Consider the following 22,444-nt stretch of genomic DNA (forward strand, 5'->3'; position numbering starts at 1 on the left):
GAATTGGGACAATTTGTTTTATGGGAAGGATGTAATAGAGAAATGGAGGTCATTTAAAGGTGAAATTTTGAGGGTGCAGAATCTTTATGTTCCTGTTATGTTGAAAGGTTAAAAATTTGATAGAGCCATGGTTTTCAAGGGAAATTGGAAACTTGGTTCGGAAAAAGAGAGAGATCTACAATAAATATAGGCAGCATGGAGTAAATGAGGTGCTCGAGGAATATAAAGAATGTAAGAAGAATCTTAAGAAATTAGAAAAGCTAAAAAGTTATGAGGTTGCTTTGGCAAGTAAGGTGAAAATAAATCCAAAGGGTTTCTGCAGTTATATTAATAGCAAAAGGATAGTGAGAGATAAAATTGGTCCCTTAGAGAATCCGAGTGGACAGCTATGTGTGGAGCCAAAAGAGATGGGAGAGATTTTGAACAATTTCTTTTCTTCGGTATTCACTAAGGTGAAGGATATTGAATTGTGTAAGGTAAGGGAAACAAGTAGGAAAGTTATGGAAACTATAATGATTAAAGAAAAGAAAGTACTGGTGCTTTTAAAGAATATAAAAGTGGATAAGTCTCTGGGTCCTGACAGGATATTCCCTAGGACCTTGAGGAAGTTGGTGTAGAAATAGTAGGGGCTCTGACAGAAATATTTTAAATGTCATTAGAAACGGGGACGGTGCCGGAGGATTGGCATATTGCTCATGTGATTCCATTGTTTAAATAAAGTGTTCTAAGAGTAAACCTAGCAATTATCAGCCTGTCAGTTTGACGTCAGTTGTGGGTAAGTTAATGGAAAATATTCTTAGAGATGTTATATATAATTATCTGGATAGACATAGTCTAATTAGGAACAGTCAACATAGATTTGTGCATGGAAGACCATGTTTGACAAATCTTATTGATTTTTTTTTGAAGAGGTTACTAGGAAAATTGACGAGGGTAAAGCAGTGGATCTTGTCTATATGGACTTCAGTAAGGCCTTTGACAAAGTTCCACACGGAAGGTTAGTTAGGAAGGTTCAATCGTTAGGTATTAATATTGAAGTAGTAAAATGGATTCAACAGTGGCTGGATGGGAGATGCCAGAGAGTAGTGATGGATAACTGTTTGTCAGGTTGGAGGCCGGTGATTAGTGGTGTGCCTCAGGGATCTGTACTGGGTCCAGTGTTGTTTGTTATGTACATTAATGATCTGGATGATGGGGTGATAAATTGGATTAGTAAGTATGCAGGTGATACTAAGATAGGTGGTGTTGTGGATGATGAAGTAGGTTTTCAAAGCTTGCAGAGAGATTTAGGCCAGTTAGAAGAGTGGGCTGAAAGATGGCAGATGGAGTTTGATGCTGATAAGTGTGAGGTGCTACATTTTGGTAGGAATACTCCAAGTAGGACATACATCGTAAATGGTAGGGCATTGAAGAATGCAGTAGAACAGACTGATCTAGGAATAATGGTGCATAGTTCCCTGAAGGTGTAATCTCATGTGGATAGGGTGGTGAAGAAAGCTTATGGTATGCTGGCCTTTATAAATCAGAGCATTGAGTATAGGAGTTGGGATGTAATGTTAAAATTGTACAAGGCATTGGTGAGGCCAAATTTAGAGTATTGTGTACAGTTCTGATCACCGGAATTACAGGAAAGATGTCAACAAAATAGAGAGTACAGAGGAGATTTACTTGAATGTTACCTGGGTTTCAGCACCTAAGTTACAGAAAAAGGTTGAACAGGTTAGGTCTTTATTCTTTGGAGCATAGAAGGTTGAGGTGGGACTTGATAGAGGTATTTAAAATTATGAGGAGGATAGATAGAGTTGATGTGGATAGGCATTTTCCATTGAGAGTAGGGGAGATTCAAACAAGAGGACATGAGTTGAGAGTTAGGGGGCAAAAGTTTAGGGATATCACGAGGGGGAACTTCTTTACTCAGAGAGTGGTAGCTGTGTGGAACGAGCTTCCAGTAGAAGTGGTAGAGGCAGGGTCGTTATGGTCATTTAAAAAAAAAGGATAGGTATATGGACAGGAAAGGAATGGAGGGGTTATGGGCTGAGTGCAGGTCGGTGGGACTAGGTGAGAGTAAGTGTTTGGCATTGACTAGAAGGGCTGAGATGGCCTGTTTCTGTGCTGTAATTGTTATATGGTTATAATACATTTGACTTTAGCTTCTCCCTTTCAAATTGTAGGGTAAAGCCTATCATTTTATGATCACTGCCTCCTAAGGGTTCCTTTGCTTGAAGTTCCCTAATCAAATCTGGTTCAAAGCATAACATCTAACCCAGAAAAGCCTTTGCCCTAGTGGGTTCAACCACAAACCTCTCTAAAAAGCCATCTTGTAGGCACACTGTAAATTCTTTCTCTTTGGATCCCGCACCAACCTTCCCCCATGACAATTGTAACATTGCCCATTTGACATGTGTAGCCCACATCTTGGCTACTGTTCAGAAGTGTGTGAGTGTGTGTGTGTGTAAGTGTAATATCCCATTAGCGTCTTTTCACCTTGCAGTTTTTTTAACTCTATCCACAAGGATTCTACTCTACCTTTCCCAGAAGAGATCCCAATGATCTAGAAATCTGAAACCTCGGCCCCTGCACCAGTTCCTCAGCCATGTATTCATCTGCCAAATCATCCTATTCTTATCCTTCCTGGCACGTGGCACAGGCAGCAATCCAGAGATCACTAACCTGGAGGTCCTGCTTTTCAGCTTTCTACTTCGCTCCCTAAATTCTCTCTTCAGGACTTCCTTGTCCTACCTGTGTCATTGACGTCAGTATGTACTAAGACTTCTGGCTGCTCCCCTCTCCCTTTAGAATGCTGTGGACCCAATCAGAGATGTCTCTGACCCTGGCACCTGGGAGGCCACATAGGATCCAGGTGTCTTTTTCATGTCCATAGAATCTTGTGTCTTCTCTAACAATGGAATCCCCTATCACTATTGCAGTTCTCTTCTTCCCACCCCACCTTCCCTTCTCATGCTCAGTGCCAGAGATCTGGTCACTGCAGCTCCCCTTCCCCCCACCGCCAACATTATTCAAAGCAGTACTCTTATTATTGAGGGGAACAGCCTCAGGGGTACTCTGCATTGGCTATGAAGGGGAGCCTGAAGCATATGTGTGATGGATGCAGGTTCGATTTCAACATTAAGAGAAATTTGGATAGGAACACGGATGGGAAGGGTATAGAGGAATATGGTCAGGGTGAAGGTCAATGAAACTAGGCAGAATAATAGTTTGGCACAGACTAGGTGGGCCAAGGGGCCAGCTTCTGTGCTGTAATGCTCTATCACTTTGACTCTGTTTAAAGAGGGAAGAAATTCAGCACCTCCAGTCTTTCCATCTAACAATAGTCTTTCATCCTGGTACCTCCTAGTAAACCTCTGCATAATAAACACAAAGTGCACTGCAGATGCTGTGGTCAAATCAAGACGTACAAAATGGCTGGATGAACTCAGCAGGTCGGGCAGCATCCGTTGGATGGGCAAACTGAATGTAGGATGGTGCTGAACTGAAATCTTTTTCGAGATTGTGGCTTCAGATTTAGTTGTTTTTTTTTTCCTTTTCATATGTTTGCTTTTGGGGACAGAGAGCTAAGTCAGATTAGAGATTAGGGACAGATGTGTGGGATTTAGAGGTCAGACTGGATAGTAGGCCTCTGCTCTGTGCTCAGTCCATTGACTTGGATGGGTGACAAAGGACTTCTGGAGTCTGGGCCTCAGCTCGACAGTTGAGGGGCAGCGATGTGGATGGGTAACACAGGACATCTGTGGATAAAGGGCTGTCCCAGGTTGGTGGGTCCTGTAATCGAATGCGAGCAAAAGGTATGACAGGTCAATCAGCAAGCTTAGAGTTTGAGCCTAGAGTTCAGGGTCCCATCCTCGTCAGGTATTCGATACCAAAGACTGGAGACCGATGGTTGATCAGAAGTTGAAGCTTGATGACCAGACGCTAGAGACTGGAGTTTGTGTGTAGATGGGAGGTAGGAACGGGTGCTCGTTTGCTACTGTTGTTTGTGTTCTGTGGTGTTCTACTGAGCACCTGGAGCATACTATGCTGGCACAGGGATGGGTGCTGACACTTGCAGGCTGTCCCCAGCCCATCCTTGGGTGCGTAGAGTGTTAATGGAATCAACACATTACACTGCATGTTTCCATATACATGTGATAAATAAAGCAGAATCTGTATTTATTTCAACAACACAAAGCTGGAGCTAGCTATTGGTTGTGAAACTACAAAATGATGGTAACCCTTGGGCAATATAGACAAGTTGAATGAGTAGGCAGTATAATGTAGATAAACTCAAAGTTATCTGCTTTAATAGAGAAAAATATAAAAAGGCTGAGTAGCATTTAATGAAGAAAGTCCAGATTGTTAATGGATGTTCTTTTACACTAGTCTCTAGAAGTACTGACTGAAGGTACAGCGGGAAGTTGAGGCAAATAGCACATTTGCTTTCAGTGCAAAAGGTTTTGAGTACAGGAATGAAGATGACTTACTATAGGGTCTTTATCTACTGATTTTATGATTTATTTAGAGATGCAGCATAGAACAGACACTTCTTACCCATTGAACTACTCTGCCCAGCAACTTGTTTATTTAATCAAAGCCTAATCACAGGACAATTTACAATGATCAATTAACCTACTAACCAGTACATCTTTAGACCTCCAGAGCAACAGGAAGAAACCCACACACTCACAGGAAAATATACAAGCTCCTTACAGATGGCACTGGAACTGAATTCCGATCTCCGGAACGCCCTGAACTGTAATATGAGATGATGTAGGTCAATTTGGCTGAATTCACTGGAACCTGGTAGTGTGAGAGTAGATCTTACTGAAACTTACATATTCTGGCAGAGTTTGACGGGCTGGATGCAGACAGAGGCTAGGGTGGAGGAGGGAAGTAAGAGGAAGGGGTCTAAAATCAGGGTGACAGGTTCTGTATATGGGGCAAGACATGTAGAACTTTGAGGAGGAGCCATTTCTTTACCCAGGGGGCGGTGAACCTGTGGAGTTGTCCATTGCAAAAAGCTGTGGAGGCCAAGTTAATATTTAAGAAGGAAATGGATTTCTAGATATAAAAGGCATGAAGAGGTGTAGGGAGAGAGTAAGAAATCAATACTGAAATAAGCTAGTCAGCTGTGATTGTATTGAATATCAAAGCAGGTTCAACATCTCAAATAGCGCAGTCCTGCTGCTTTTCAATGTTCCTATTTTACTAGTGAACTGTTCAAATGATCAATCGATTTGGTCCATTTTCATAATATTTTAAAACTTTATTTTCAGCATATGTCTGTCATTGGGAAGATTGGTATTTATTGGTATCTCTAGTTACCCTAGACAGATGCTGAACTTAGTTTTTGTTCTTGGTGATTTGCTGGATGACTTCAGAAGGCTGGAATCACATACAAATTATACTGGGTAACGGTCTACTGCTGCAAAGAGGATTTGTGAGCTATTTTGGTTTACAGTGACAATCCAAATCTCTGGAACGTTTGTCAAGTAACATAACCACAGCAACCATTGATGATTACCTCTTCAACCTTTCTACAATGATCCCTTGCATCCAGAGAAAACAAGAATAACTTTTGCTTATTAGATTTAATGTCAAATGAAAATCCACATGAATAATCTTATAAATAGGAATGCAGACAGTCTTATGAGTTGTGTACTGATTTAGATTTTCATTTGTTTTACTAATCTGTAGAGTGTTTATTTAGAAATTTTTGTTGCTTTTTTATGTTACTAATAACTGTAATACCATCTTTACATCTGAAGACTTTACAGCTGTTATTTAAAAATTCTCATCTTTGAATTTAAGTCCCTGTAGACACACCCTATTCGGTCTCTGTAATCTCTTTTAGCCCTATAGCTCTCTGTGATCTTTCTGCCCCTCAAACTCTTGACTCTGCTCATCCCTAGATGTAATTGCTCTGGAACGAACAGCTGTGTCAAGCTGCCAAGGCTCTAAATTGCAGATTTCTTTCCCCAAACCTCTTCTCTCTTTCCACTTTCCAAATGCTCTTTTTAAAAACGCTATATTTAAACAAGTATTTGACCCAGGCTTTACCAAACATCATCTCCATGTAATTTATTTTGATATCCCTTGAAGTGCTTGGAGTGTTTTTGCAAAGTTAAAAATGTTATATTAGTGGAATTTAATTTATTAAAAGCATCTCAACTAGAATAAATGTTTTTGAAGTATCTTTTCATTCACTGGGTACTTTGCCCTGATTATAGACCATTGCGTTGAAGATTGTTGAATCACAATGCAAAATCAGTTATTTCAATTTAAAGCTTCACATTTTAAAGAGATCTGTTTGGGATATTGACAGATGAAAGGTTATTTCCAGCATCACTAACTCACTTTGTAGCAGATAAACTCTGTTAAGACTCCAAGTCATTAAATCAAGGGCATAAATCCCTCTCCAAGATTTAAATGTGTAATTTAACTTTTTGTTTTGTTTCTCTGGATCTATTTGTCATTGGCAAGGCCAGCATTTATGGCCCATCGTAAATGCTCTTGCGAAGGTAGTAGTGAGTCATCTCCTTGAACTGCTTTTGTCCTTCTGGTGAAGGTGCTTTTACAGGCAGAATAGATGCTCCAGGTCTCGTATACAGTGGTGGTGAAGGACCACTGACTGATTTCTGATACAGAGGTGTTCTGTTGTGACTGCTTTCCTTGGCTGGTCCTGGAAATAAAAAAGTCAACTTATGAGGAGTGTTTGGCTCTGGGCCTGTTCTCATTGAAGTTTAGAAGAATGAGGGGGTAATCTCATTGAAACCTATCAAATGTTGAAAGGCCTAGATAGAGTAGATGTGAAGGATGTTTCCTATAGTGGGGGAGTCTAGGACCAGAGGACACAGCCTCAGAATACAAGAACATCCTTTTGGAATCAAGATGAGCAGGAACTAGTATGAGTGGTTGGTGAACCTGTGGAATTCATTACCACAAATGGCTGTGGGTGCCAAGTCATTGGGTAATTTAAAGCACAGACTGATAGGTTCTTGCTTATTAAGGGTGTCAACGGCTATGGGAAGAAGGCAGGTGAATGGGGTTGGGAGGAAAAATAAAACAGCCATTATGAATAGTGGGGTATACTTGATGGGCTGAATGGCCTGATTCTGCTCCTATGTCTGATGGTCTTGTTTGTCACGGTGGTAGAAGTTGTAAATTGGGAAGGTGTATTTAAAGTAGGCTAGGTGAGTAATTGTGATTAATTTTGTAGCCAGTACTCACTACAGGAACTGTGTGCTTGTGTATACAATACATGTTTATGGTGGCAGATGGAGCACCATTTAAGTGGGTTGCTTCGTCCTGGATAACATCACCTTTCTTGAGAGTTGTTGGAGTTGAAGTGGAGAATATTCTATCACATTCCTATTTGTGCTTTGTAGATGATGGAAAGTCTTTTTAGTGTCAGGTGGCAAGTCACAAAAGGATTCTTTGGCTCTGACCTGCATTGTATGTATGTATTTGTCAACTTGAGTTTCTGATCAGTGGTTGTAAAGACCTGGTGCTTTTGATGCCTTTGAATGTGAGGAGTCTGTGATTAGACTTGCTATTGTTGGAAATAGTCATGATCTAGTGATTTTTCAAGTTTGTTTATTCTCCGTCAACCATACACATGTATAAAGCTAAATTAAACAGTTCCTCTGGGGCTAAGGTGCAAAATGCAGCACACATAGTCACAAATAATATTAGTACAAGTCTCTGAATAACATAGCCTGAAGATTGACAGGTTGACAGTAAGTGTGAGCTGCATGTTTATATAAGACTGTATAATGTTTCTGACACCATTTCAATAAAACAAACAGTAGGATAAATATGTGAAACCGCAGCAATAAAAGATGAAAAACGGCCAGTGCAAAATGAAAATGTGTCTGTGAGTTGGGGAATGCATTGGGGGTAGGGCAGCAGGGCATTCGAATAGATAATAGGATACAGCACTGAGTGATTATTGCAGCAATGTCCTTGATTGGAATGTCTGGCTTCCAAAGACCACAGCCATCCCTCTTTGTGTGAGGTATAAGACCAGTCATTAACATGTTAATCCTTTGATGCTCATTGACTTCACTTTTACCAGGGTGCTTTGATATCACACTCAAATGTCTGGCTTTCTGCTCTTTGGTTCTCATTTGGAGCAAAGCCGTGTAGTTTGGAATGTGTGGCCCTGGTGAAATCCGTACTACTGATGGGTTATTAACTGCGGCTGCTTGGCCCTTGCATTACTTCGCTGATAATGAGTAGACCAATTTGAAAGTAATTAGCTGGATTGGATTTGCCCTGTTTTTTTTTCGAAAAACACATGCATAACCAATCTCTCATGTTGTGGGTAGATACTTGTGTTGTAGTTGTCAGCAGAACTATTCCAGAGATGGAGGAAACTCCAAAATTGCACCACATTTTCAGAGATTCTGTATATTGGAAAAATTGTGGAATGCAAAAGATTTGTATGTCTAAAGATTATAACTTGAAAGGAATTACTTAAAGAGATTCAAAGAAAATATTGAGTACTGGTATTAGTTCTATTTAAACACTGTATAAAAGTCAAGGGGATGCAGGAATCAACTTGTTGGAAGCTTGTGTAGTTTCAGCTTGGAATGTCCCTAGCCCAGTTTTCCTTGGTGGCAATTTGGATGAGATGGGGTATACATTTTTGTCGAGTATCTCTATTGTGTTCGCTCACTTATAACTACTGATGAGGCCTGGAGCCAGAAGATAGAACAACGCCAAAACTCAACAAAAAACAAAAATCTCAAAACTATTAGTCCTGAAGTACAGCTATTTAAGTAGTTTACCCAAAGAACATTCAAGATGTTCAAGGAACAACGACCAAGCAGTGGAAGTCAGCCTGGGATTGGTTGTCAGCTGACCTGGCTTTGGTTGTTTTAGCTTGCCGCAACACCTCCCTCTTGAAGATGTTTATCTGTAGGATTTGAGCTGAAGCTTGATTTGGATTGGAACAACTGGCTTACGCTAGCTTACGATCAGTCCCTCTTCATGGTTGCAGACTGTCACTCTCTTGTCGTGATGTTGCCTTCGGCTGTGCTGGTGGCTGGTTCAGTAGGGGTAAATTGAATCCTTCCAGGAGGAGATGAAGGTTCAACTCTGTGTTTGATGATCTGCGCGACGAACTTGTTGTGCCTTCGGGAGCATGTGGCTGCATCTGGTTGATGCGACAACGCCAGTGATGTCCTTCTACAGTAACTTTGTAGAGCACTTCCCCATTCATTTGTGACAATCTGATGTGGCACCCAGGGGTCTTTCCTGTTGCAATACTTTAACGTGAAATGTAGATTGCTTGTAACTAAGTCAAAGTGGGAACAGCACCTCAGTAGAGGTTGCTTGGTGAAAAAGGCTTAATGTAATATGAGCGTTAATGAGCGCGTTTTTGTTAGTTGGCAAGGTTGCTGTGTCTGTGATACTGTATACTGTACATCTTGGGGTGCAGACAACTGTTTTCTCCATGATCACCGATAGTCCTCCAGTGCAAAATAATTACTTTCCTGACTGTAGCGACTGTGTCTGTGATTGTACCTCGTGGTGTTTCTTTTGCTTTGTTTGCAGCAGAGCAGTTTGGCAAAGCAGGTCTTCTCAGATCAGCAATCAGTGAAGACCTGAAATTCCCACTTTTCCTTTTTATTAATGCCTCTCTTTGTTGATAGGTACTTTCGGAAAGTTCCACCAAGTACACTGGATACCGGCTCTTGGTCCCACCATATTCCAGGCAGATGTCTGATGTGAAACAGAGTGGACTGGGTAAGAGATGATGATTTTCTGAAACCTCTAGGAAATAATGATTGACTTGGTTATAGTTAGTATGTGGTTCCAAATTTTTATGCCCTGTAGGAATAATTCCAAGGCCATTGGAAGCATGAGGATAATTTTAATAAGATGGTACCTCGGAGAGTTAAGAATAGTATAGCTTTTATTAGAGCAAGATTAAGAGGAGGATTTGTATAAATATTCATATTTTGGAAGATTTTTAAAAGAACAGTGAGATTAGGAAAATCTTTCAATGAGTAGACTGGCAGAGCAGAAAGTTTCAAAATTCAGGCAGAAGTGGTAGTTTTTTTTTCATCATGCAATTAGACATTGAGTTCCTTTGGAGCCTGAAGTGACTGATGGTATTTGGTTCTCAAAGTCTAGCAAAGCAGTTATTTTTTTAAATATACCGCAACTTTCAGGACAGCATTTCTAGGAACTGAGTGTCAGGGAAATAAAGATTCTGGGATTATTTTTTGACTCCAGGTGTGTAAATGTAGAATCTAGACTTAAAGTTTTATGTCTATAAATGAGTTAAACCTTTCTGATTCCTGGTGAATGTGGGCTCATCAGTAATTGGGTGCAATTTGATACTAGACCATCAGTCAGGATACCTTGTATAGCAATTGAAACAATGTGGGATAGAGAGTGCACCTCACAGGTTGGGGTTAACCAGTATTCATTCTTGTAATACTGTTTCCTTCTATTTCCCCATCTTTCACCTGACCTCCACCTGACCCCTTTCCCTTCTCCGTCTGAACATCTGATCCTCCCATTTTTTGTCGCCCTTCTCATCCTCCACACCCCCAGCCACTCTTTACCCATCTTTATCCCACTCCACCTCCATCCACCAGCTTCCCACTCAGAAGGTCTGGGTCTTAGGACCTGGAACATCGATTGTTTATTTCCCTCCATAGATGCTGCCTGACTTGCTGAGTTCCTCCAACATTTTGTGTATGTTCCTCAAGATTTCCAGCATCTGCAGACTCTTGTGTCTCTGTTGTTCCAGTTCAAGATGGTGCTACTGAAGAGGGGCGACAGCTTGCTGTCAGTTCCTAAAGCAAGAAATGCAACTAAATATTTTATTAATAACACTTTTTTGTGGAAAATTGTGGTAAACTATCACTGCAAACAATGAAGAGGTGAGCGAAGGCAAGGCTGACTTGGATCAAAGTGTGTGGTTGTGAAGCAGAGTCCGAGTGAGGTTGAGGTATGTTCGAGACAGAGCTGGAGTGAGCAGAGCAGAGAAAAGTCGGAGTGGAGGAATTTGAGTCCATCCACCTAAACCAAGAGCAAGGTTCAAAGTAAAATTTATTGTCAAGAGTACATGCATGTCACCCCATACAACCCTGAGATTCATTCTCTGTGGGCATATTCAGCAAATCTATAGAACAGTAATTATAAACAGGATCAATGAAAGAGCAAGAGCATAGAAAACAACAAACTGCAAGTGCAAATGTAAATAAATAGCAGTAAATAATGAGAGCATGAAGTAACAGTATAATGAGTCCTTAAAGTGAGATCATTGGTTGTGGGAACATCTCAATCGATAAATGTAGTTATCCTCTTTTGTTCAAGAGCCTGATGGTTGAGGGGTAGTGACTGTTCTTGAATCTGGTAGTACAAGTCCTGAAGCACCTATACCTTCTACCTGATGGCAGAAGCAAGAAAAGAGTTTGGCCTGGGTGGTGAGGATCTTTGATGGTGGAAGCTGTTTTCCTACAACAGCATTTTATGTAGATGTACTCAGTGCTTGGGAGGGCTTTACCCGTAATGTACTGGGCCAAACTATTGTAGGATTTTCTGCTCAAAGGCATTGGTATTCCTATACCAGGCCGTACTACGGCCGGTCAATACACTTTCAACCACACATCTATAGAAGTTTGTCAAGGTTTTTGATGACATGCTGAAGCTCTGCAGATTCCTAAGGAAGTAGAGGAGCTGTCATGCTTCCTTTGCAATTATATTTAATGATGGGTACAGGACAGGTCCTCTGAGATAGTGACATCCAGAAATTTAAAGTTGCACTTCTGATCCTCTGAGGACTGGCTCATGGACCTCTGGTTTCCCTCTCCTGAAGTCTACAATCAGTTCCTTGAACTTGTTGACTTTGAGTGAGAAGTTGTTGTTATGATACCACTCAGACAAATTTTCAATCTCCCTCCTGTATGCTGATTTATCATCAGCTTTGATACGGCCCTCAATAGTGGTGTCATTCGCAAACTTGGATATGGTATTGGAGATGTACTTAGCAACACAGTCATGGGTGTAAAGTGAGTTGAGCAGGGGGCTAAGCACACATCCCTGTGGTGCATCTGTGCTGATAGAGAATGTGGAGGAGATGTTGTTGCCAATCTGAACTGACTGGGGTCTGCAAGTGAGGAAATGCAGGATCTAATTGCACAAGGGGGTATTGAGGGTCTTGGAGTTTGCTGATTAGTTTTTAGGAGATGATGGTATGAAATGCTGAGCTGTAATTGATAAAGAACATCCTGATGTATACATCTTTACTGTCCAGATGTTTCAGTGTTGTATGAAGAGCCAATGAGATGGCATCTGCTGTGGACCTGTTGCTCCTGTAGGCAAATTGGAGTGGATCCAGGTCACCACTCAGGCAGGAGCTGATATGGTTCAACACCAGCCTCTCAAAACACTTCATCACTGTGGATGTATGTGCCAGTGGGAGATAGTCATTTAGACTCTTCTTGGGTACCAGTATGACTGAAAGCCTGCTTGAAGCAGGTGGGTACCACACACTGCTGAATTGAGAGGTTGAAGATATCCATGAACACACCAACCAGTTAGTCAGCACAGGTCTTAAATACCCAGCCAGGTACTCTGTCCAGACTGAATGCTTTCCTTGGATTCACTCCCTTGAAGGCAATCCCACGTCATCTTCAGATGTTGAGACGCAAGGATCATTGGGATACATGGGGATGTGTGATGGTTCCTCCCAGTTCTAGTGTTCAAAGTGAGCATAGAGCTCATCTGGAAGTGAAGCTCTGCTGTCCTTGATTCCAAGATGCTCCACATCTGTCGAGCATCTGTCCTTGATTCCAGTCTAGTCTGGAATCTCCACTTTGCCCAAGAGATGGCTTTCCAGAGATCAAACCTACACCTCTTGTAGCATTCTTGATCTCCAGAGCTGAATGCCTCTGATCTGGCTCTCAGCAAATTTCGGATTTCCTGGTTCATTCAGGACATCTGATTGGGGTAGACCCTGAGCCTTTTTGTGGGGACACACTCATCTACAGCTGTTTTAATAAGGTCTGTAATGACCCTGGTGTAGTCATTCAGGTACTCGGTTGAGTTCTTGAACGTGACCCAGTCCTCTGCCTCCCATGACCACCTCTTAGTTGTCTTGATCTCCGGAGCCTTGTATCTTAGGCTCTGTCTGTATGTCAGTTGTGGGAGTACAGCCAAATGGTCCGATTTGCCAAAGTGCGGTCTCAGAAAGGAGCAGTAAGCATTACTTATCATACTATAGCAGTGGTCTAACACACTGGGACCTCTGGTGCAACAGGCTAGCTGCTGCTGATAATAGGTAGATGTATTTAATGTTAGAGAAATGTATACATATACACATCCTGAAATTCTTCTTCTTCGCAAACATTCACGAAAACAGAGGAGTGCCCCAAAGAATGAATGACAGTTAAACGTTACAACCCCAAAGCCCCCTCAGCTCCCCTCCCATGCACAAGCAGCAGCAAAGCAACAATCCCCCCCACCAGCAAAAAAGCATTAGCACCCTCCACTGAGCACACAAGTGCGCAGTAAAGCATCAATAAACAATTGGGCAGGATTTTCTTCAGACAGGCGTAGTTGAAGTCACCAACTATAATTTGCAATTAGGCTGTTTCTTGTGTGTATACAGCATATTGCAATGTTGCAAGTGCTTGATTATTATCGACCACTGTGGTAATGTAAGCTGCAGTCAGGATCACAGATGAGAATTCCCAAGGAAAATAAAATGGTCTGCATTTGATTGTTAGGTGTTCTAAGTCAGGTGAACGAGGTCGACGCGACCTTCACGTCTGAACACCAAAGAGAATTGACAAAAAATAGCACAGACCACCACCTTTTTCCACCTTCTTTCTCCTGAATTGTTTCCATCCACAGTAATAGCCCTTAAAAGTGCCATGCTTAACTGCTTCACTGGAACTTGGTGGTGGGATCCAGGTCCGGAGCATATCGATGCGGTGGGGCCAGGTCCTAGTGCTAATGATGACCTGGTGTTTGAACAATTGAAATGTGGGTCAGATGGACTGAAAAGGCAGGGTGTTGGGACTGGAGGTGAAGTTTGGGCTGATCCTGCTTGCTGCTGTATGCTGCTAAGGCTGTGTCCTGCTCCGGGCTTCGTGTCTGCGAGCTTCATGACGATTTGCCCCGCTTTATGATGAACTGGGGCTGAGGCTATGGGCCTGCTCAGGGCTTCAAGTCTAAGGACTCCCTTTCATTCTGAATGTTGATTGCTTTTATTGTTTACATGATTTGTGTATTTTTTTAATCTCTCTGCACATCAGGTGTTGCTCTTTGTTTTTTGATTGGGTTCTTTCAGGTTTCTTGCTTTGTGGCTGCCTATAAGCAGACCAATCTCAAGGTTATATAATTTATACATACTTTGATAATTGTACTTTGAACTTTGTTACATACCATGTAGCTGTACTGTGTCTACCCTGGGAGTGATTCATGCAGATGTAGGGTGCTTGAAACTGCGAAGTGTTCCATTTGCTGCAATGGGTAATCCTCCTTTTGACAAATTCAAATGTGCTCAAATTAAAGAAGAGGTGAAATATACTGTTTTAATTGATTGGCCTATAATGCACACACCTTATTGTAGGATTAGGAAGGGGTTGCCACAATCTTCTGGTTCCTTTTCACTGAATATCTGTTTAACAAAAGGCATGTGTCCTTCAGTGTTACGGAGCAGTCGTGATTGTAACTTGTGCACTGATTCTTCATCTTTCCTTATATTGTTGTTCTAGTGAGGAATGAATTGTGTGAGCAAAATGATTAGAAATAAACAGAGACAGTTTCTTACTCTCACCTGTTTCTACAATTGGGCCTTGCCTAGAGCTCGTGCGTAAGGCAGTCAGCTGTCTCAAGAGTCAGGGCAAGCTGACAGCAACTTGCTCTGTATGGTATCTTTTCTATAAAACACAGCAAATTGTTTCAACTGAGATCCTTCATTGGGGCTGAAAAGAAAAGAGGAAGAAGTTTCTCACAAAGTACACTGCAGATACTCTGGTCAAATAAACAGGTATAAACAAGCTGGATGAACTCAGCAGGTCGGGCAGCATCCGTTGAATGGAGCAGTCAACGTTTCGGGCCGAGACCCTTCATCAGGACTGAAGGAGGAGGGGGCAGGGGCCCTATAGAGAAGGTGGGGGGAGGGTGGAACGGGCCAGGTGAGAAACCAATCAGAGGAAAGATCGGGGGTGGGGGAGGGGAAGCAGGGAGGGGATAGGCAAGAGAGGTGAAGAAGGAATTTAAAAGGAAAGCACTATGGGTAGTAGAAGAAGGCAGAATCATGAGAGAGGTGATAGGCAAATAGAAGAGGAGGCAGAGTGAAAGTGGGATGGGGGAAGGGAGAGGGAGGGAATTACCAGAAATTGGAGAATTCGATGTTCATACCAAGGGGCTGGAGAGTATCCAGACGGTATATGAGGTGTTGCTCCTCCAACTGGAATTTGGCCTCATCATGGCAGTAGAGGAGGCCATGTATAGACATATCCAAATGGGAATGTGAAGCAGAGTTGAAGTGAGTGGCAATTGGGGGATGGCAGACGGAAGAAGTTTCTGCCCTCTTCCTTTCCAGTTTTGATGAAGGGTCTTGGCCCCAAAAGTTGACTATTTATTCCTCAGATGCTGCCTGACCTGTTGAATTCCACCAGCATTTTGTATGTGTTGCTCTGGATTTCCAGCATCTGCATAAACTCTTGTGGTTTGTGTCCAAAGTGCTTCCTGTATGCTTTATCAAACCACATTAACACTGAAACACATGAAGCATTAAGTTTTACTTATTTTTATTTTATTTTGAGATACAGTATGGAACAGGCCCTTCTGGCCCAACGAGCTGCACCACCCTGCACCCGCCTATTTAACCCTAGGCTAATCACAGGACAACTTACCTACTAGCAGTTACGTCTTCGGAATGTGAGAGGAAAATGAGCGCCCAGATGATTGCCCCAGTGCATTTTACAGCCTGTGAACTATATTTTGCATTGTTCTTGTGTATAAAATGCTGTCAGTATTTCACTCAATGGCTACAGCAAAAATGTATGCTCATTGGTGATAGAGAAAAGATGAACGGCTTAAGGAAGGATTAGAGCAGTGGTTCCCAACCTTTTCTATGCCCCAAACCCCTTAGGAAATGTTTGATTAATGTTCGCACCCCCTACAAAAGTAATATCACATTTGACGATGAGTCTAATTTCTAATTTTTGAACCACAAATTGAACCACATACAATACTACGGGTGAACAAGTTGAACTTAAAAAAAAAAGCTTTTAACTCATTGCATAAAGTGCAAATATAAATTGAGCAATTAGTTCTAATTTATTCAGAAAAAATTGTAAGCAGTAAAATCAATCCCAATTGTGAACATAAAATTCAATGACTTCTTTGCTCCTGCTTCTCATTCATGATTTGGTCAAAACGTGGAACTTCCTTGCTGACTGCGATCCGCAGGTCTGCCTGTGGATTCAGGCGATTCCTAGATTTTGTCTTGATTGACAAAAGAGAACTGAATCCAGATTCACACAAGTATGTTGTTGCAAATGGAATGAGGACATAGAGTGCTTTTCCACCAAGTCTTGGGAACATATCCAGTGCTGCACACCAAAACTCCTCCAAAGTCTTGCTTTCAAATTGCACTTCAAGAGCTCGATTTGACTGCAAATCAATAAGATCTTCCTTCGGCTCTTCATCATCTGACATTTTCTCCAAATTGTAGGAATATGGATTCATGATCCATTCTTCTGAAATCTTCAGGTCTCCAGCAGCAAAATATCCATCAAATGATTCTGACAGCATTTCCAAATGAGCCACAATTTCTTCATGCACAGTGGGAGTTATGGATCCAGCATCGTCAACCATCTCTTCTAGTGAAGGAAAATTTCCATCCTTCGACGCCAAAGACGTAACTTTTCTTTGAAGGCATTCAACTTTTCACAAGCCTTCAATATGTTTATCACTTTTCCTTGAAGAGAAACACTCAAGTCATTCATACAAGTGAAAATGTCAGCTAAGTAAGCCAGTGAGTTCCTGTGATCCCATTGCCCCAACCAGATCACATTCACGCTCCTCTAGAAAAACTTTGATTTCTTCCCGCAGCTCAAAGAAGCTTGTCCTTGTGACAACCAACAGACTTCTGTGTGGAAAAGCAAAACTGAATGCTCACTTCCCAGATCCTCACAAAATGATTTGAAGATGCGATGGTTCAAAGCATGCCCCCGATCCAGTTGATGATCTTCACATAAGTATCAACGACTTTCTTCAAATTTGGAGGCAATGTTTTTGATGCCAAAGCATGCCGATGAAGAAAACAATGGGTAACTTGCAAGTCTGGAATCTCCTTTTTCATCAATGCAGAAAAGCCAGATTTATTTCCAAACATAGCAGGTGCCCAGTCAGTGCACACAGAACCAATGACTTTGATATCTTCAAAGATTTCAAGTTCCCTGGCCCCCACCGCCTCATTTTCACCATGGACGTCCAGTCCCTATATACCTCTATCCCCCACCAGAAAGGTCTCCAAGCTCTCCGTTTCCTGGATTCCAGACCCAGCCAGTCACCTTCTACCACCACTCTTCTCCGCCTCGCAGAATTAGTCCTCACACTTAACAATTTCTCCTTTGGCTCCTCCCACTTCCTCCAAACTAAAGGTGTAGCCATGGGCACCCGCATGGGTCCTAGCTACGCCTGCCTTTTTGTTGGCCATGTGGAGCAATCTATGTTCCAAGCCTACACCGGTATCTGTTCTCCTCTTTTCTTGCGTTATATCGTCGACTGCATCGGCGCTGCTTCCTGCACACATGCTGAGCTCGTCGACTTCATTAACTTCGCCTCCAACTTTCACCCCGCCCTGAAGTTCACCTGGTCTATTTCCAACACCTCCCTCCCTTTTCTAGATCTTTCTGTTTCTATCTCTGGAGACACCCTATCCACTGATGTCTACTACAAACCTACTAACTCCCACAGCTACTTAGACTATTCCTCCTCCCACCCTGTCTCCTGCAAAAATGCTATCCCTTTCTCTCAATTCCTCCGCCTCCGCCGCATCTGCTCTCAGGATGAGACCTTTCATTCTAGGACAAAGGAGATGTCTTCCTTTTTTAAAGAAAGGGGCTACCCTTCGTCCACTATCAACTCTGCCCTCCATCGCGTCTCCCGTATTTCACGCACCTCTGCCCTCACCCCATCCCCCCGCCAGCCCACCAGGGATAGAGTCCCCCTGGTCCTCATCTATCACCCTACCAGCCTACAGATCCAACGCATAATCCTCCGTAACTTCCGCCACCCCCTACATGATCCCACCACCAACCACATCTTCCCCTCCCCCCCACTTTCGGCTTTCCGCAGGGATCGCTCCCTACGCGACTCCCTTGTCCATTCATCCCCCCCATCCCTCCCCACGGACGTCCCTCCGGGCACTCATCCCTGCAAACGGAGGAAGTGCTACACCTGCCCCCACACTTCTTCCCTCACAACCATCCCAGGCCCCAGACAGTCCTTTCAGGTGAGGCACCACTTCACCTGCGAGTCAGCTGGGGTGATATACTGTATCCGGTGCTCCCGATGTGGCCATTTATACATTGGGGAGACCCGCCACAGACTGGGAGACCGTTTCGCCGAACACCGGCGCTCGGTCCTCCAGCGGGATCTCCCTGTGGTCACACACTTCAATTCCACAGACTACTCCCACTCCGACATGTCTGTCCATGGCCTCCTCTACCATCAAGATGAGGCCACACGCAGGTCGATGGAGCAATTCCTTATCTCCCGCCTAGGTAGCCTCCTTCCTGCTGGCATGAACATCCAACTCACTGACCTCCGTTGATACCTCTGCTCCCCACCCTTACCCCCATCCCTATCTATTATTTTAGTCTGGTTCTCTTTCTCTCTCTTTTCCCCCCCTCACTATAATCTCTCCCCCCAGCCCTACCTTTCTTTCTCTTTTATTTCCCATAATTCTCCACCTTCCCCCTAGCCCATTTCCCTCCAGCCTATCACTTCCCAGCTCTCTACTTTATCCCTCCCCCCACTTCTTATCCCCCCTCGACCATCCCATGTTACTTCACTCCTGATGAAGGGTTTCAGCCCGAAACGTCGTTATTACCTCCTCCCATAGATGCTGTCTGGCCTGCTGAGTTCTGCCAGCATTTTGTGTTTTTTACTTTGATATCTAAATCATGTTTGGCAAAGAAGTCTTTCACCAGCTGCATCACATCCTTTGCAGTTGTGTTTGTTTTCAGATCTTTACAAAACAGGATATCTTCCTTCACAGCACCATCATTGACATACCTCACTAATGTGATGAGTTGACTACAACTGGAGACATCAGTTGACTCATCCAAATGAATAGAGATTTTAAGAGGACTAGCTCTGACATCTGAGATGACTTGGTCCAAAATATCTTCATTCAAATCACCGATTCGGTTGTGAATGAAATTATTTGATAGGGGCACCTGTTCAAATTTTTTTCTTGGGTCTTTGCCCAGGATAATTGTTGCCATTTCCAGTGCACATGGCTTGATGAGATCTTCCGCAATTGTATGGGGCTTCTTGGATTTGGCCACTTTATATGCCACTTGGTATGAAGTAAGTAGTAGTGGTTTTTCAACAGAAACAAAACCAAATTTTGGAAGAGCTCCTTGTGAATCAAAACGAGCTCTTTTGATATTCAATGACCGAACATAATGTCCTTCAACATCAGCTCTGCCATGCTTGTTCTTGAAGTGCTCTTGAAGCTTGGATGGCTTCAGATTTGAGTTGGAAAACACAACGCTACAAAGAATGCACTGGGGTTTTTGCAAACCATCATTTCCTGTTGTGCAAGTGAGACCAAAGCACACATAGTCATTATTCCTTCTTTTTGACATGATGAAAGGTTAATGAAGGGTTAAGGGTAAAGAGAAAAATATGAGCTAATATGAGAAAAACTATCTAAGTCAGGGATGACCGCTTTACTCAACCAGATACGCCTATAGCAAAGTATCGCGAGAAATACACTTTTGAATATTATATTACAATATTATCTCTGGTTACGCCAAGATAAATCGTCAGGTGTAAATGCTACGGGGACACGACGCGACTCCGTACTGAACTTACGCACCTATTTCTGATGATTACCGGAGATCTGAACTCCCATCACACGATTCAAAGTCCTCAGTGCTAACCATGATACTTTCTCAACTAACACAATTCAAAATTATCAACGATTCAAGAAAAAAACCTTTCAAGAGAAAAAAAAACCTTTGAAATTCAAAAACTACTTTAATGCATTGAGACAAATACGAATGAATGACTTCAGCTGGTTTAAAAATTTTTTATAATTGAATAATTTACCTACCATCTGCGGGTTTGGTTTTAACGCGAAGTCGTTACTCGATAGTTGATTCAGAATGTATAAAGATTTTGGCATTATGAATTGATTTTTAACTCTGAGATGTAACCTAGCTAACATTGATGAGATTCCTCAACTCTGAGGTGTAACTTCCCAGGTAACACTGATGAGAATCCTCAACGCTGACTCGGGCAGCGGGAGACTTGAGTGAGTTTACGTCTCTCTCGACTCAGGCAGCGGGAGACTGGAGTGTGCTTGGGGCAAACGTTACTACCACTTCTCAAGGCACACTGGCAGCTGGCTGAGTGATGACTCGTGACTCGTCACTCAAGGACACAAGCCACTCTTTGTCGCACCCCCTGAAATTCCATCTCGCACCCCAGGTTGGGAACCCCTGGATTAGAGCGAGATTATATTTATTTATCACATGTACTTCGAAACATTCAGTGTCGCTTGTGTCGAGGATGTGTTGGGGGGTCATCATGCAGTATGGCCAAAACTTGATAACCCTAACCTGTATGTCTTTGGGATATGGGAGAAAACTGGAGCACTCAAAGGAAACCCTTGCAGTCATGGGGAATATACAAACAGTGGTGAGAATTAAACCGTAATCTTGCAGCTGGCACTCTAAAGTGTTATGCCAACCATTACACTACGGGACTGCCCAAATGTTAGAACTTGAGGGGAGGTTGATTTTCGGTCCACACAAGTCAATGAGTGGGAGGGCCATAAGTTGTGAGAATATCAGTCTAATGCAGTTATTTATATGTTTTAGTTCCAATATCTTGATCATAACCAAATATTCAGGAGTTGAGTCTGCCTGGTGGCCATTACTCTTGCTTAGTGATGAGGATCATAGCCAATATGTTCTGTAAAGTTTGTGGAGGATAGTCTGGTTGTAGGAGTTTCCACAGACAAGTAGAGCATAGGCAATGGCTTTGGGCTTGCAAAATTGAATTCTAGAGATCTTGATCCACAACAGACAGGATCTCCCGGTTGCCACCCACTTCAACTCTGCTTCACATTCCCATTCAGATATGTCCATACATGGCCTCCTCTACTGCCATGATGAGGCCAGACTCAGGTTGGAAGAGCAACACCTCATATACCGTTTGGGTAGTCTCCAGCCCCTTGGCATGAACATCAAATTCTCCAATTTCTGGTAATTCCCTCCCTCCCCCCATCCCACTTTCACTCTGCCTCCTCTTCTATCTGCCTATCACCTCTCTCATGATTCTGCCTCCTCCTACTACCCATAGTGCTTTCCCCTTACATTCCTTCTTCACCTCTCCTGCCTATCCCCTCCTTGCTTCCCCTCCCCCACCCCTTGACCTTTCCTCTGATTGGTTTTTCACCTGGCACCTTCCCACCCTCCCCCACTTTCTTTATAGGGCTCCTGCCCCCTCCTTCTTCAGTCCTTACGAAGGATCTCGGCCCGAAACGTTGACTGCTCATTTCAACAGATGCTGCCCGACCTGCTGAGTTCATCCAGCTTGTTTGTACGTGTTGATTTGACCACAGCATCTGCAGTGTACTTTGTGCTTGATCTGTTAGGATCTGATGATGTTGTTAGGATCCCAATAACATTAATATGATAGTCCTTCACACCCCCCACCACCAGTACATCCACTCAGCCACTCCTCTTCACAGCCCCTCACCACCCCTTCATCCCCCATTCACTGTCACTTTACACTGACACTCCACAGCTCATGCCTACACTGACACACTCCTCTTCATAGCCTCTCACCACCCCTTCATAGCCTCTCACCACCCCTTCATAGCCTCTCACCACCCCTTCATAGCCTCTCACCACCCCTTCATAGCCTCTCACCACCCCTTCATAGCCTCTCACCACCCCTTCATCGCCTCTCACCACCCCTTCATCCTCCATTCACAGCCACTTTACACTGACACTACACCTTGTATCTACATATGCTTTGCTGCGACCTAGAAGTGTTCCTCTTGCCAAGAGTCACTTTGACATTTTACCATTTCCTGTCAGAGTCACCTAATGTACCGATACTCCTTTACATATATCCAGTGTATAAGCTAATGTATTTTATATACACACACACAAACTCTCACACTCTCTCTCTCTCACACGCACACACACTCACACTCATT

The 22,444-nt window shown here is 43.0% G+C and overlaps 1 protein-coding gene across 8 annotated transcripts in view; it reads left to right on the forward strand.

The window, feature by feature from the left end:
• ppip5k1a (diphosphoinositol pentakisphosphate kinase 1a) overlaps positions 1-22,444 on the forward strand; it is a 251,625-nt gene that overhangs the window by 154,714 nt on the left and 74,467 nt on the right. For all 8 annotated transcript variants that reach the window (XM_073024800.1, XM_073024802.1, XM_073024804.1 and 5 more), the window contains one exon: positions 9,654-9,747. In XM_073024800.1, coding sequence (XP_072880901.1) covers positions 9,654-9,747 — 94 coding nt within the window. The remainder of the gene's footprint in view (positions 1-9,653; positions 9,748-22,444) is intronic.

Source organism: Hemitrygon akajei, chromosome 21, assembly GCF_048418815.1.
Source record: "Hemitrygon akajei chromosome 21, sHemAka1.3, whole genome shotgun sequence".
Classification (NCBI taxonomy): Eukaryota; Metazoa; Chordata; class Chondrichthyes; order Myliobatiformes; family Dasyatidae; genus Hemitrygon; species Hemitrygon akajei.